The 17,041-nt window shown below is 36.4% G+C and overlaps 1 protein-coding gene across 2 annotated transcripts; it reads right to left on the reverse strand.

Moving 5' to 3' along the window:
• Positions 1–1,260: 1,260 nt before the first annotated feature.
• arih2 (ariadne homolog 2 (Drosophila)) lies at positions 1,261–16,984 on the reverse strand. 2 transcript variants are annotated; one of them, XM_067413703.1, is made up of 15 exons: positions 16,826–16,984; positions 12,930–13,267; positions 12,726–12,793; positions 10,684–10,756; positions 10,111–10,252; positions 9,872–9,993; positions 8,975–9,084; positions 8,761–8,878; positions 8,584–8,634; positions 7,265–7,286; positions 7,019–7,170; positions 3,066–3,209; positions 2,254–2,322; positions 2,058–2,165; positions 1,261–1,947 (listed from the first exon to the last, which is right to left on the reverse strand). In XM_067413703.1, exons 2-15 carry the CDS (start codon positions 13,152–13,154, stop codon positions 1,876–1,878), a joined length of 1,476 nt encoding a protein of 491 aa, XP_067269804.1. In that variant the 5' UTR covers positions 13,155–13,267; positions 16,826–16,984; the 3' UTR covers positions 1,261–1,875. The 2 variants fall into 2 exon arrangements, with proteins under 2 accessions (XP_067269804.1, XP_067269802.1); XM_067413701.1 differs by having other exon boundaries at positions 12,930–13,363.
• Positions 16,985–17,041: the final 57 nt, after the last annotated feature.

Consider the following 17,041-nt stretch of genomic DNA (forward strand, 5'->3'; position numbering starts at 1 on the left):
AATAATGTTTATATAAAATCAATAAAATGAAACAAATAAAATCTATTTGAAATTTAAGTAATGAGAACAGTCAATCTTTACTACCTGTCAGTAAAATTAAACATTTTGTATACATTTCTGCCCTTGCCCTTTTATTCTTCTATTTTAATATTAATATTTTTGTGTTGTAATGGATTTTTTTTCTTTAACAGAAAAAACTGCATTTTAACTACATCCGATTAATTAAATAATAATTCCAGAGATTAGCTAAATCATGAAATGGTTCATAAAACACTATCCCCCGTTTCACAGACAAGTTTTAAGCTAGCCTCATTCTAAAATGCATGTTTGAGCTTAGAAAAAAAAAAGTTTGAGCTCAGTGAAAGCATATTGCACCAAGATAGCCTAAAATATGTCAGTGTCATTGTTTTGTCTCAAAATGAACTTAAGGCACGTTTATAAAAGCTACTTAAATGTCCTAACTGAACTAAGGCCTAACTTAATCTAAACCCTGCCTCTGAAACCGGGCCTATATTGTGTTTATTCACTTCTATAAATACCATTATACACATTTCATGGTTATGGTTTGCCTATAGTATTTATAATTATCTTGTTTATGCCAACTCCAATCCTGTGTAGAAAAAATAACATAAAAGACTAAAATATGACAGTTCTTGTTGAAAAAGTGTTACATGGTATATGCATGTCGTTTTTAAAATACAAATGTATACTACCATTGAAAAGTTTAGGATCAATGATTTAAAAAAAAAAACTTTAATTCAGTGATGCCAGTAAAGACATTTAATGTTATAAAAGATTTATATTTCAAATAAATGTTTAAATTTATTTTAAAAATCCTGTAAAAAAAAAAAAAAATCTATATCAATTTCAACAATACATTTAGCAGCGCAACAATTTCAACTGTGATATGATTTAATAAAATAATATTATTAATAATAAAATAATAAATTATATAATTCAATAATAAAAAAAATCTTGAGTGGGCTGATCCCATCAAATCAGCATATTAGAATAATTTATGAAGGACCATATGACACTGAAGACTGGAGGAATGATGCTGAAAATACAGCGTCGACATCACAGGAATTAATTACATTTTAAAATAGATTTAGAGAAGTTATTTTAAATTGTAATACCATCACAATATTACAATTTGTAAATCAAATAAATTGTACCCTTTGTGGTTTTTCCCCCCAAAAATGTAGTGTGTCGCAAATACATCTTAAAGTGTGTGTACACAAGAAAACACAAGAGTCACTGTCTGGTTTAAAAACTTTCTCTCAGTAACTCTATTTCTGTATTAATGTACAACCGTTGAAAATTACAGCATCATTTGTTTTTTCATCTTTTTTTAAATTTTCAGATTTTTTTAAATGATCTAACTATCAACAGCCATTTCCAAAGGAAAAAAATATGAGAAGAAAGCAAGAGAGAGAAGAAAAGAAGGCAGAAGTTATGGCAGGAGCAATGGAGGAGGAACAGAAGAGTTAGACCATTTTGGTGGAGTGTTTTGTGTGTGGGTGCACGCGTGTGTGTAATGTCAGCTGACGTGGGGATGTGAGAATGCATTGTTTGTTTATGCGAATGCTAGGATACAATCGTGCTATTCTCAAACCCTGCAGCCAAGTAAAGATTTAGAAGCAAAAAAAAAAAAAGGGGGGGGGGGGGGGGGGGCACTGATGAAAGAAAAAAAATAACAAAAAGGGAAAAAATACAGCTTTGAAAAGAGTTGCTATAAATGAGAAAAATAGATGGACAAAACATTGAGATGCAGTGTAGAGTTTTGACAAAAAAAGTGGAGGGCTATCTTTGGAGAGAAGGGCGCAAAACAGTTGAAAGAAGAGCGAACTTGACGTGGACTTGATGGACGGATGTTCAGGTGTCGTGGAAATCCTTCAGCAGCGTCCGTCTCTTCTGCTCAGCAATGTGCATCTGATTTTCCAGATCCTGCAGAGAGAGATAAAAAAAAAAAAAAAAGAGAGAGATGAACTTATGCTTTTTTTTAAATTCCAGTGTTCCTGTTAACAACTTCCTCCAGACATTACTCCATCTCTCACCCCTCTATCATTAGCGCTCGGCTCTCCTCTCTCATAACTGTCTGCTCTCTCCACTTTCCATGACAGGTTCTCGATCTCTGCCTCCAGCTGCGCCTGCTGATATTCAAACTACAGGAAATAAAAGGAGATTTACCATTACCAAAGACAGATCTTTGATCTTCAGTGAGTGATTCACACATATAACGCAGTTCCTTACCAGTTTTTTGAGGGGTCCAGACTCCATGTAGTAGGCATAGGGATAAGTGTACTGCAGTGTATAACGACACTATGGAGAAAGCAAAGACAGTGTGAGTGTGGAAACGCAGATGCTTATGCCTGAACACTTGTGTCTGCAGAATAGGGCAAGATTAATCAAAATAAAATAAAGCACAACATGGACCAGTGCAATTATGAAATTGCAGCGGTTAAGTTTTAATTAAATGAATATATGCGCTGAGTGTTTAAGAGTGAAGAGCAGCATGGTGTTCTTTCATATGTGAGCAGCTCATGATCCGTGTTTTCAGTTCGGTTCACAGTAAGTTTAGGTTACTATAATGTGCATTTGGGAATGCAACATACCAAACAGAGAAGTAAAAAACCATCTTAAAAAAAAAAAAAAAAAGGATGGTTTATAAGGCCTTTTTTTATGGGCCTGCCACATACATAAAAGCATAATGGTTTAACTTTTGAAAATAAGAAATTAAGACTTTTCCAAAGTCTATAGTCTAAATATTAGTTTAGTAAAATGAAATTCTTAATATATTTTATTAAACACTCAATTTGTATTATACAGTGAAATATAACAATAGTAATATATCTTGTTTTGTTAAAACATCATAATAATAATCAGAACTAAAGATATAACTTTATAGTTATTTAGATACACAAAAATAACATTTGGGGCCAAAATTGTGACGCCAACCTGAAGCTTTTTTATTGCACTTTTATTTTATTGTACAAAAAACAAAACAAAAAAACAAAAAAATTTCTCCAGCCCTAGTGTGGAATACAGCTGGATTCAGCCCTTACCTTGGCCAGTAGCTTGGCAGCATTCTGCAAGTACTGCCAGTCGATCCAGGTACCCAGGTTATTCATGACTCGCTCCTGAATCTTCTCCTGGATCCGCTGGTATGTCTGTGCCTCCAGCTGCAAGCTCTTATTGTGGTTCTCCCACTGAACAAACACAGATAAATGTAAGGATTAATGCTTGCAAAAAAACATTTAAAGCAATTAACTGCCAATACAGTTAAGATTTAAGAAAAATTGCCTTCCGCAACTCATATACATACAAGGACATAATTCCAAAATCTAGAGAGCTATCTTGTTTCCCTCACAAGCAGCATCATACTCTTGCCAGAAATCGTACAGCACACATATATTAGGTAAACTAATCCATGTCAAATTAGATTTAGAATTAGAACATTGGCTTTCTTTAATAAGTGAACTATGATGTTGCTGCCTACTTTTTTGGAACATCCTTTTATGTCATTATCACTAATAAAGAGCTTGCTAGGTGTTGGAACAAAGTAGTGCTGCAACGACGCGTCGACGTCATCGATGACGTCGACTACGGAAATACGTCGACGCTCGTGAAATGCGTCGACGCGTATGGCAAGCCGTTTTAGCATTAAATACACCTTCGCATACTAGTCATAAATCAGTTTTGACTAGTCATAATTCCAGTTCCAGATATCTACAATGTGATTGTGACTAGTCATAATATGGATTGAAGATATCTACAATGTTAATTCGACTAGTCATAATATACATTCAAGATATCTATAATGCTATTTTGACTAGTCACATTCTTCCATTGACTTCCATTGGAAAATATTTCCAGATATCTTCAAATGAGTTTTGACTAGTAGAAATTGTAATTAAAGATATCTTTAATTGATTTAATACTAGGCATAATTCTAATTAGAGATATCTCAAATTACAATTGCACTAGTAAAAATTATAATTAGAGATATCTCTAACTGGTTTTTGACTAGTCATAATCACATTTAAGATATCTTTAATTCATCAAATTTAAAGATATCTAAAATACATTTGTAGATATCTGCAAATAATTTATTACTAGTCAAATTATAATTGAAGATATCTTGAATTGGATTTTTGTCTAGGCAAAACTTAATACGAGATATCTTGAATTGGAATTCTTCCTAGTCAAAACTCATTTAAAGATATCTGCAATTTAATTATAGATATCTCTGTCTGATTTTTGACTAGACAGATCTTTCTTTGGAGATATCTGCAATTAGCTTTGTGACTAGGAAGAATATAAATGTAGATATCTGGAATTAACATTTTGACTAGTCAAAACTCCTTTATAGATATCTTAAACATGCATGCAAATATGCCTTAGCTAAGCCACACCTTAAACATTTTATTAACCAATCCTACCGCGGAAACCGTTGTCATCTGCCATTTTGTTTAAGAATTGTATAATAAAAGTCCTGCGTCTTTGGTCATTTTAAGCTGATTTATATAGAAGGAAATCAAACGAATGAAAATAAAAAATGTACCTGGGACATGTGTAAAAGTGACATATAATATGCTGAGAAGATCAAGAAGGTTGTTGTCTAATTCTAGGCTATATATTAAAGTAATAAACAATGTTGAGATGTGCATGCTGTGGATTCAATTGTGTTAGTTTTCATTCCCGAACGAACACATTTAAAGCTAAGCATTTTGCCTTATTTCTGGTGCAACATTACATATGTTATAATTTTAAAATAACTTTTCAACGCACTGGCGCTCACTCAACACAGCAGAATATCCCATCGCAGATCTTTTGCTATAATACAACACACCACTCCCACCTTGTGGATTATTACCTTTATGACACGAGTAAACACAACGCAATGTACTAATCAATATAATCAGTAGCTACATCATGTCAATGTTATTTAAACATTTATTAACCTGTAATCTTTTTTTAAATCATTCTTAAATGTTTTTGACTGGGTCTGCTGGAGACATTTAATCATATGCATCCAAATGTTGTCACTCGTCGATTATTGGTGGACAATGTCCTCACGTCACAACCCTACACAACAGCGCAGATTTGACTAGGAGCAGGTACAATTCAGATATCTTAAAATAGAGTTGTGACTAGTCGAAACTGAATTAGAGATATCTCTAATTACCTTTGCGTATGTGTGACGCGTCTATTGAAGATATCTCTAACCTCATTACAGATATCTTTAATAGAGTTTTGACTAGTCGAAATGTATTTAGAGATATCTCGAATCAGATTTCTTACTAGTGCAATTATAATTGCAGATATCTCTAATTGTCATTTTGACTAGTCGAATTATAATTATCACTAGTCAAAATACAATTGTTACTATCTTTAAATATATTTATAGATAGTCAGACAAAGGTTTAAATGTTAAAATGGCTTGCGATAGACGCGTCGTGTCAGACGTTCATCTTGCGTAATGTTGGCTTCTACTCCTGGTTCTATCACAAAAACCTAGACCGCGAATATCAAAAGTATGGGAATACTTTAAACAGAGGCCAAACAGTGTTTCCCACACATAGACTAATTTGTGGCGGACTGCCACATAATCAATAACGGCCGCCACATTCGTCATTCATTCATTTTTACGCTATTTAAAAGACGCACGCATATTCGTTTAGCTGCGTTTCCTTAAGTTCTCTCTCCGCCCTTTTGCGCGTCTCTTACTCACTCACACACACACACACGCGTTGCATTCGACCGTAAAACAAGTTTTATTGCATTTTGGCGCATTTAGTATGACATAGCTTTTAAAACCAGAGCAGTTGAATAACAGAGTTGCGACACGCCTTCATCACGCGGCAGCGCGCGGTCACGGCGCTCATATAATTCTAAACAAACCAGCGCGGTGTCAATCAATACAGACCAGTGTTTCCCAACCGGGATCCCGAGCAAAAGTTGCGGGGACGCACTTACACCGCGGGTCATCATCTCACACCTGATGACGCATCTTTAATATGGGTTGTAACTTGAAAATAATGCTGTATGCATGTTTCTGTCGATGGATACACGTGCTGACTCCTCAGGTATACACTACAACAGCGATAATAAAAGAAAAACGTGGGCAAAACGGTCTCTCTTTGTAAACTTTATAAAACGCATGCGAGTGCTGCTGTACGTCCGAATATGATCAGTCATTTTCACCGTCATCACCCGTGTAGCCAGGAGACTCGAATGAGAAGATCTGTCTTTGTGTGCACTCGTCCCAAAGCGCGCAAATATTGAGTTATCTTTCAAATCCTGTGCTTAAACGGACAAACTCTCAAAAAGTATGTCAAAATGTCATAGCCTACTCTATGCCTTAAGTGAACTTTATACAGAAAATACAACGACTATCCGTGGGTCTTAAAGGGGCAGTAGCCTTCACTGCTGTCTAATGTCAAACAAAAGATAAAGACATCACTCTGCTCCTGACTGAATAGCTTTTGTAAGTTTAATAAGGATTATTTTTTTTAATTTTAAACAGTTAAACGTGTGGTTATTTTACTTTTGATTACTTCATTCCATTTCTCTACCTAAAAACTAATGTTAGACCTACCTGAAAAACCTGAAAAACATTGTTTATTTTGTTCTCATCTTTGCTCAATAGTATTTATTTGTGCTGCTGCTTCTATTTAAGTTATCTGTTCTTATTTTCTTTATTTTCATTTGACAGTAGTCCTTTTTCCCCTGAACATAGCAAATACCGAACTGTACTGAAACATGAACCTAAAACCTTGATACAAAGCGAACTGTGAGCAGTCTGTACTGTTACACCTCTAGTGTAACGTATGCATTAATCGTTAGATTAGTCGACTAATCGAAAAAATAATCGTTAGATTAGTCGACAGAAAAAATAATCGTTAGTTGCAGCTCTAGAACAAAGAGAACGTTTCAGCAGTACACACCATATAAGTGTAGCCTTTGGTCCTTTTTTATTAAGCAATTCATTATTGATTTGTCGTTTTTGTCTTACCCTCTCAAAGTAGAACAGGTATTTTTTGAGGGCCTCTCTGGCCTGGGCCTGCTGGCTCTGATTCACTATGTCCGGGTTCTCTTTGTAGCGACTGCACTCGTAGTACTCGCTGCCATGAGTCTTCCAATCACCCAGACACATCCAGCAGAAATCTATACACAGACATAACAATTAAATTACAATCAAGACCCCTTTACCACTCAAAGGTATTTCAAGTAACTAAAGATCACTGGGAACAAAACATACCATGTTTACACTTTGAGCATTGCTGAAGAAGAGAAAGAGAGAAAAGACATTTTCAGTAAATATGCCCCATTTTATTACCATCCTCAGTCTAAACATACACTGCTGTTCAAAAGATTGGTGTCAGTAAGATTTTGAAATAAATTAATACTACTGTTCAGCAAGGATGCATTTAATGCGAAGGCAAGGACTTTTACATGGCTACTAAAACAAAACAATAATCCATGTAATATTTCATGAACTTTCTATTCGTCAAAGAATAAAAAATATATATAAATGCATTTCAGTTTCCAGAAAATAGAGCAGCACAACTCTTTAACATTGATAATATTTAGAAATGTTTCTTGAGCATCAAATCATCACATTAGAATGATTTCTGAAGGATCATGTGACATTAAAAACTGGAGAAATGAGAGCTGAACATTCAGATTTGCCATCACAGGAATGTTATATTGTATATATTGTAAAATATATCAAAATAGTAAACAGTCGTTTTAAATTAAGAGATTAAATCGCGAGAAAACTTTGTCATATGATTATAGAGCTAAAAATCAGTTATCAATATCACAAAATTAACATGTGTCAATTCAATTTATAATCAATTAAAATGTGCTAAAAACGGTATGATTTAAAAATAGATATATATTTTTTTAATTGGTTGGGTGACTTACAAAAAAATACGTTATCTACTATCTCTACATGTTAGGTAGTTATATAAAATGATCAAATCGTTAATTTCAGCCTTAAAACCTTTTTTTTTTTTAAAAGTCATAAGTCAAAACGATACATTATTTTATACAGGTTATATTTATTATAGTTTTTTTTTATCTGCCCATGAATAATTCAAAATTCCTTATCTGAATTGTTGAGTTAGCTTATTTTCCATGAAGTTAAGATCTACAAAACTGCATATAAATTAGGTCCGCATTGGTCTAACATTGGTCAAGATAAGGAAAAGAATATCACAATTCTATGTCATGCTGACTTTAATGCTTGACAGAATTTACTGTAAGTTTTTCAAATCAAGATAATCAAATAGGGTTTTAACAATAATTTAACAGTAATACTAACAACAGGAATGTTATTGTAGTTAGTGACTAGTGGTGAGTCATCACTACTGTAATAATATTTCATAATTTTGCTGTATTTTCAATTAAATAAATGCAGCCTTGGTGAGCATATGAGTGTAAAAGAGAAAAGATTCTAACTAAAAGTTGACTAATAACTAGTTAACTAATAAAGTAGTACTCTTACTTCGAAATGCTGGGTGTTTAAAGTGCACTACAAAGTGTACAGGTAATGGAATGAATGCATGTATTCACCATGTGGTTGCAGCCTCCATTCTTCTCAATGCAGATATTGCACTTAGGACACTGTGGACAAAATCCAACAATTAGAATAAAAGGATATAATTATATCATATCTACCGAACTTAACTAACTCCCAACAGTATATACTGGATGTGACCAGCTTAAATGAATCTGTGTGTGCTTCCTTACGTCTTTAGTGTGTGCACTGATGTAGTTGGCCGTCTCAGAGTCATCTGCACATTTTGTCAGCCATTTACGGATGGTAGCACAGTCTGTGGGGGCGTGATACATCTGTCTGCACTTAAAACTGAAGCCAGACAGACAGAGTCAATCCAAACTCCACATCACATGTATTATGCTAGGAATTGAGGAGTGTGGGCGCAAGTGTAACGATGTGTAATACCAGAAGACTTCTTGGCAGCGGCTGCATTGGACTCTACGAGCTCGAGGTTCCTGCACCTGTATTACTATCGGACAGTCAGCACCAGGACACAACTGCAGCTGGAAATGACTCTGCAGACACATAAACATAAGCAGGTGATCAGTGACCTTTCATAGAATGTTATAAACACTCAGATAGTACTAATTTTAAGGTTATGGCTAATAACCACTGGATGTCTAATATATAAATAAAATTAAATAAAAACTCCAAAAACTAAAACCAATCATTTTACATTAAATGTGTCATGTGAATTTAGGCATCATGTAATATTTTAATACATACTACAGTTCAAAAGTTCTATAAAAAATCTGTCCTTTTTTAATGCGTTTGAAAAAATTCACTTTTGCTCACCAAAGCTGCATTTATCTGATCACAAATTAAGTATAAAACAGTAATATATTATTAGAATTTAAAATATTATTACCATGTTCAGCATCATTACTCTAGTCTTAAGTGTCACATGATCCTTCAGAAAACATTCTAATATGCTGATTTGGTGTTCAAGAAACATTTATTATTATTATCAAAGTTGAAAATAGTTGTGCTGCTTAATACTTATTGGAAGCCGTGATTATTGGATGAAAAGTTAAAGTTTTACTTTCAGTTTATCGATTTAATTCATCCTTGCTGAATACAAGTATTAAATTCTTTCCAAAAAAACAACAACTGACTGGTAGTCTATACTGTAATAATTATATAATATAATGTTTTTATATTGACTGTTAGATGTAAGCAAAGTAATCTACATATAATATCTGGCGAAATAAGCATGAAACATTAAATATTAAAATAATCTCTAAAATTGGCAGATAACATATGGTACAGACACATTCAGTTCATCCCTAGACTGACACACACCTCCACGTAATCCCTGAAGAGGTAGCGTCTGTATTTATCTTTCAGCTCCTCGCTGGGCAGCAGAGGAAGAACAAAATCCTCTGGCATGCGAAGAGAGCATTCCTGCGCCATGCAGGAGATCTCTGTGGACAAACACAATCCATAGAGATCAGATAACTAGATCACTGTAATCAGCAATACAAACTGCATATTTTGCTCAATGTGTGTGTGTGTGTGTGTGTGTGTACATGTTTACTCACCCACTCCCACACCATCTTTGACAAGTACAGTGCAATGCTGCTCCCAGCATGCCTTGCAGAAGGAGTGCTGACAGGGTAGAGCGAGCAGAGAGTCTCTCCGGACCAACTGCAGACACACCCCGCACTGCAGTGACGTCCCAGCCTGAAAACACACAGATATGTCAAGAGAAGGAAGTACTTCTCAGATAAAGTAATAAATGAAAACAGTATAATCAACGTTTGTCCCAGAGAACCATAGTAGTGTTGGTTTCTTGTATTTCAAATCTCAGGCCCATATAATAAAATAAATTAAACTTGAATCTGTATTGTATGTCCATAATTGACTTGGCAAGCAAAGTAAGAAGCAGGATAAAGTACAGCTGGTCATTATCACAAAAAAAACCTTTATTGACTGTACACTGCAGTAACCATAATAAATTCCATCTGCAATTTGACAAAGAACATGTTTCAGGTTGCACATCTTTAATTGCCTCAACATTGCATTTTAACTTACTATTTGAAGACATGTTACTGTAAAAAAAGATATTTACATGACATTTGTCATGACTAAAGACACACATTATGGGAACTCACAGTGAGAGATCTGCAGGCGCTTGTGGGCTGGGTGTGGGCCTCACAGAGCAACTGTGAAGAGTTGGACTTATACCTTCAAGCACAAGAAAATTTTTAAGAAACAGACCTCTTTTTCCAACGTCAAGATTTAAGGATAAAAAAAAGATCTAGTAATTAGCTGCATTTTCACAATTTTAATGATCTTATAATGTTTTTCCTGTTCACCCAGTCATGTGGTGGCACATTACATGTACAATTACCATTATAAAGTTTTGGGATGGTAAGATTTATTTAGTCCCATAGGATCAAAAATTATTAAAAAACTATGCAAGCTTGTTTTTGCCACAAAATATATATATTTTTAAATATAATTGTGATTTTTTATCACAATAAATCACAAAATACTTTTTATCACGATTTAACAATATTGTGAGACAAACTCACAATTGTGAGTTATAAAGTCAGAACTGTGATAAACTTGCAATTCTGACTTTATATCACACAATCATAACTTTATAACTCGTAATTCTGACTTTATATAGGCATCTTTACATAGCAAAAGTGGCACAGAAACCAAATCTGAATCATAAAATCAAAAAATGAGCATTTACACAGACCGTTTCATGCATTTACACAGGAATTAACTACAGTTAACAAAGTGTTCGAAATTAATGTAAAAAATAATGAAATAAACAATGAAATAAAATAAAAATACAAAATTTTAAATAAATTCCCTCCGTGCGCTTTGATAATAATAATATTAATAATTCATTACATTTATATAGCGCTTTTCTAGGCACCCAAAGCGCTTTACATAGAAGGGGGGAATCTCCTCAACCACCACCAATGTGCAGCATCCACCTCATGATGCGACAGCAGCCATATTGCGCCAGAACGCCCACCACACACCAGCTGATTGGTGGAGAGGAGACAGAGTGATGAAGCCAATCAGGATATGGGGATTATTAGGAGGCCATGATGGACAGGGGCCAGTGGGCAAATTTGGCCAGGATGCCGGGGTTACACCCCTACTCTTTATCGAAGACATCCTGGGATTATCAACGACCACAGAGAGTCGGGACCTCGGTTTAACGTCTCATCCGAAGGACGGTGCTCTTTGACAGTATAGTGTCCCCATCACTATACTGGGCTGTTAGGACCCACACAGACCACAGGGTGAGCGCCCCCTGCTGGCCTAACTAACACCTGTACCAGCAGCAACCTGGTTTTCCCAGTTGGTCTCCCATCCAGGTTCTGACCAGGCTCAGCTCTGCTTAGCTTCAGTGGGAAACCAGTCTTGGGCTACAGGGTGATATGGCTGCTGGCAATAAAGACGCCTTGGCTGTGTAAAGACGCCTTAACTCACAATTCTGACTTTATATCACGCAATTCTGACTAACTAGTCAAAATTGATGTTTGTCATAATTCTGTACTGATAGGCTATTGTAGGCTACAGTATAGTTATTATGTATTTCTTAATAAAATAGTGACCAATGGAACAAATGCTATAAAGAAACCATTGATTCTTACGGCGTCTGAGATGACACTGATGTAGTTTAGGGCGGCAACAGTTCACGTTCATTTACATTGAATCAAAACCGTTTCAGCATCGCCTTCGATACTAGGGGCTGAGGTAGGTCAGACACGGCATATTTTAAGTTTGCTTTTACGCGGCATTGCTTCTTTTTTGAGCAGACACAGAGCCGCCTTACCATGGCTGTGTAAAGATGCCTTAACTCACAATTCTGACTTTATATCACGCAATTCTGACTAACTAGTCAAAATTGGGAGTTATAAAGTCCAGTTCTGAGGGGAAAAGGAATTGCTCAGAATTGCAGGTTTATATATTGAAATTCTGACTTTATATCTCACAATTGCGAGTTTTAAAAGTCAGAATTGTGGGATAAAGTTGTTACTACCTACTGCGCCCAAACTTTCGCATGATAGTGTAGTCTCTCAGATGTCATAAAATAGCATGAGTAATTATACAAGGATTAGATACTTTCATGCCAGCTACCCAAGTGTGCATGTGTTTGTGTGCATGCTTCGCTGTATTTATTTACCTTTCGAGTATTTGAGTCACTTGCCAGTGAAAATGTACAAGGACCAGTTTGGCTACAGCTGGTGACAACTAAAGGGAGAGAAAACAGCACTGTACTGACAGACTAAACTCAATCGAGTCTTTATTTATAGTTTAGAAAGATACATAAATATAAGGCTAAACATTGTCAGTCACAACACTAAACCTACTAAACACTGCCACTCACCTTCAGGGTACTGGCTACATTGTTGACTTCCTCAGATAGTACCTTCTGACTTTCTCTGTACGTCAAGCAATTGAACTGGTACTTTTCCGGGTCAAATGGTTCTTCTACCGCCACGTCGTCGTCAAGGTCTTCATAATAATCAGGGATGTCTCCCTCTACGATGTCTTCGTCATCTTCGAATTCCTCGTTACTGTCTGAGGCTTGGCTACTCATATCCACAGACATAGCCCTCTGGGCCTGACCTTTCCCTGACTGACAGCTGCTCTCCACTAATCAGCAGCTTCTGCGCTGCTCCTCTCTGCCCCCGACTGGTCCACGAATCCCAGGGGGCTCTGTGGCTTTTAGCAGCACCGAAAAAAGCAAAAGAAATCACACTCCCCGTCACTCATGAGGAACTGGAGTGAGAGATGAGCTCAGACAGAGAAAAAAAAATACTGAAAGAGAGAACAAAAAACATTATTTGGTACCTATCATTTACATTATATTTCTAATAAACATAAGTGTCTAAAAACATATGCTTAAATGGACAATGGATTGGTCAATGTACACCAACCTATATTATGTCACTATATTTTTTTCTTTTCTTTTTTTTCTTTTTCTTATCTAATTTAAATTATTATTTTTAATCAGACATTCTGCCATCGTTCTCAATGGATTTATTTGGTGAAAATAACTGGCTGACTGTACCTTTTTCCCATTTAAAGGGTTAGTTCAGCCAAAAATGACGATTCTGTCAATAATAACTTACTCTAACCCTTAAGACCTCCGTTCATCTTTGGAACACAAATTAAGATTTTTTTTTTTTAAATCCGATGGCTTAGACAGGCCTTTATTGACACCAATGTCATTTCCTCTCTCAAGACCCTTAAAGGCGCTAAAGACGTCATTACAGTGACTCTACAATAATTTTATGAAGAGACAAGTTTTTATCCTCAAAAAAACAACAACTAAATAACAACTTCTATAGTAATGGGCCAATTGCAAAACAAAGATTTGAACGGTTATGAATCAGTGTATCGATTCAGGATTCGGATCGCCAATGTCACATGATTTCAGGAGTTTGGCAGTTTGACACGCGATCCGAATCATGAATCAATCAATACGCAATATTTCAACGGTTCGAGACTTTGTTTTGAAATCGGCCAATCACTATATAAGTCGTTATTTCGTTTTTTTTGTGCACAAAAACTATTCTCGTCGCTTCATAAAATTGCTGTAGAGCCACTGTAGTGAGATAGACTTTGCAACGACGTCTTTAGTGCCTTTTATGGGTCTTCAGAGGAGGAAATGACATTGATGTCAATGAAGGCCTTTCTGAGCCATCAGATTTCAACAAAAATATCTTAATTTGTGTTCCAAAGATGAACGGGAGGTCTTACGGGTGTTGAACGACATTAGGGTAAGTAATTATTGACAGAATTTATATTTTTGGGTGAACTGACCCTTTAATACACAGCAACATAAATAAATGAATGGACATTAAATATTGATTTGAATTTCATTAAGAACGCGGAACTCAATCTCCGATTCGAATCCTGGTATCCTGGAACATTTGTTATGCGATAATGACCATCTGACTAAATCATTGTGCGATAATAACAGATATTAAATAATTTATAATATTATTATTATACAACTGCTTAAAGCTACACTGTGATATTTTCCCCCATCTAGCAGTGAAAAGGTATATGACCATCCAGTGAATAATAGTTTCTGTTCCTCTCAAATCTTATTTCGTTTTAACTCCTACGGTGGCTGATTTAGTCCAAGATTAACATGGCAAACCCCCTCTTCACATTCAACACGGTGCCATCGAGTGTTAAAACGCGAAAGGCGAAGCTTGAATTTATGGGTATGTCCCTCTTTGGATACTGTACTTTCAAAACGAAGTGACAAAATGGAGACCGGCATTCGAACCCCTCACCCGTATGTATTTTCAATGGCATATGATAAACTTACGAGAATACTTTATTACTTGAAAGAAGTAAATATACACTAATGAGCACCTATATTTTTGAAAGAACTAAGTGTTTTTAGCTTAGAATAAACAAAAAAAGTTACACAGTGTAGCTTTAAGTACATGGACAGTAAATATTGATTAGATATATTTGAATAGCTTTTTTCACTTATTAAATTATTCTGATAAATATCTGACAATAGAATTTAGCAACTGAGCAATCAGAATCAAGAGTCTACCGAGCTGTGTAATAGAAGGCAACAGTGTCCACCCACTATTTCAGCAGACTTGGATTAAGTAGTATTTTTTCCTTTCACTTTTTCTATAAGGATTTTTAAAAGTCTTCATTAAAGAGTTAAAAGCCATGAACCAAACCAACCAGCAACAAGGTGAATAACATCACTTTTTTAAGCAATAAATTGGACAAAAAGACAAAAGTATAAAACTGTGTACTTAATTGCTTTAATGAGTAAAAAAAACTACAATCCCATGAAGCATTGTAAATGGCAATCAAATAAATATTATATGCATGTTTTGCATAAATGTGTTTAAGTAGTTGGAGAGCAAAAAAACAGACTCTACATTTGCAATGCTTCATGAGAGTGGGTGGGTGCTGGATATTTCTCTCCAGAATCATGGGTAATGTTGTTTTTATCCAGGAATTCCACAGAACAATTGTTTTAAAAAAATAAGTTCATACTAACAGTTAAAAAAAAGCATCTATTACTGATCAACAAACTAATAGTAGGTCTTTAAAGGTTTATAAGTTATCATTTAAAACTAATTCCCCTCTGGAGAAAATGAATGGGATTTTTATTTTTTACTTCATTACTGTTACACTCTATTCTATAATAATGAGTGGGTGGTTGTGTCTAAACTCTTGGTAGTTTATTTCCAAGAGAAAATGAAGGCTTTCAGTGGTGGCCTTGCTAGTGTGCTCAGCTTCAATGACACTCGCTAAGCTTGAACCACTGGTCAAGGAGCAGCTTCGTTATTTACAATCAACACACCTTGGACACAATCTGAAGGTTGAACTTGTAAATGTTTGTCCCCGTATTAACAGTCTTCAAGCATCTCTTTGAGCGTAAGACAATCATAAACTCACATGCAGAGCGGCTTAGTGCTTCGTTTTAAAGGATTACACGGTGTGCTGACAGTCCAACCTTGGACAGCAGGAGCAGGGGAGGCCGCGTGCCCGCGCATCTGATGATCACAGAGATCAGAGCTCTGCGTGAGTGCGCGCGCGCCTGCTGATGTGATGACAGTCACCGATTCCAACTGAATAAACAATCGCTGCACATTTAACTCAACGTGAGCACGGGGTCGGTGAGCGTCTGCAGCCGTCCGGTCCGGTACCGGATTGGTTGGAACCCCACAGTCATGACCTGGCCCGGTCCCACACGCGCGGGCACTGTCTATCCCTCACATTCCACCCGGGGCTATAAATAGCGTGCGACGCTGGGTGGCACGAATAATATCACACTCAGCTGGGTTAGGGACCACGGCTTAAGTGCGTAGGTGTCGGGCGGGGGTGAGCAAAGACTGCAAACTCACGGTACGGACAGTACGGGTTCTGCTTTGTTTACTACATATGAATCGGGCCGCACCAGCTGTTGCTCCTCTAGATAAGCACTGCACATTTATTATACAGCAGCGCGATCGATGCGCAGTCCCTCTCTCTCGTTTTATCCTTCTAAATATTCATTGTTTCAATACATATATCGCGCATTTAGAAGTGCACACAGTCCAAATAAACTTGTTTAAGCGAACGCATATATCGTTAAACGTCGTTTTAAATGCTTTATTCGCAATCATCCGCCAGCGCGCACTCCAGCTCGGGGATTCGTATGTAAACAAGGCCATTTTGGTTCGCTCGATAAAGCCGCTGCTCTGATCGCTTAAACCCCACTGTCGTACCCAACCTACTGACTTTACTCACCTGGCGGACCGCGTCGGGTCACCACTCGACGCTGACTGAAGAGAGATATTGGGACAGAGTGCCGATCCGTTCGCTAAGATGAGTCTCAGCAGAGCTGAAGATCGGAAGTACGGGGGGATTCTAGAGCGGCGTCACTTCCGTGTCCGAGTGAGGCTGTTTTCCACAGCGATCAGACTCTTGTTACTGAGGAGGGGCCACGAGACACACGAGCTCACG

Source organism: Pseudorasbora parva, chromosome 13, assembly GCF_024679245.1.
Source record: "Pseudorasbora parva isolate DD20220531a chromosome 13, ASM2467924v1, whole genome shotgun sequence".
NCBI lineage: Eukaryota > Metazoa > Chordata > Actinopteri > Cypriniformes > Gobionidae > Pseudorasbora > Pseudorasbora parva.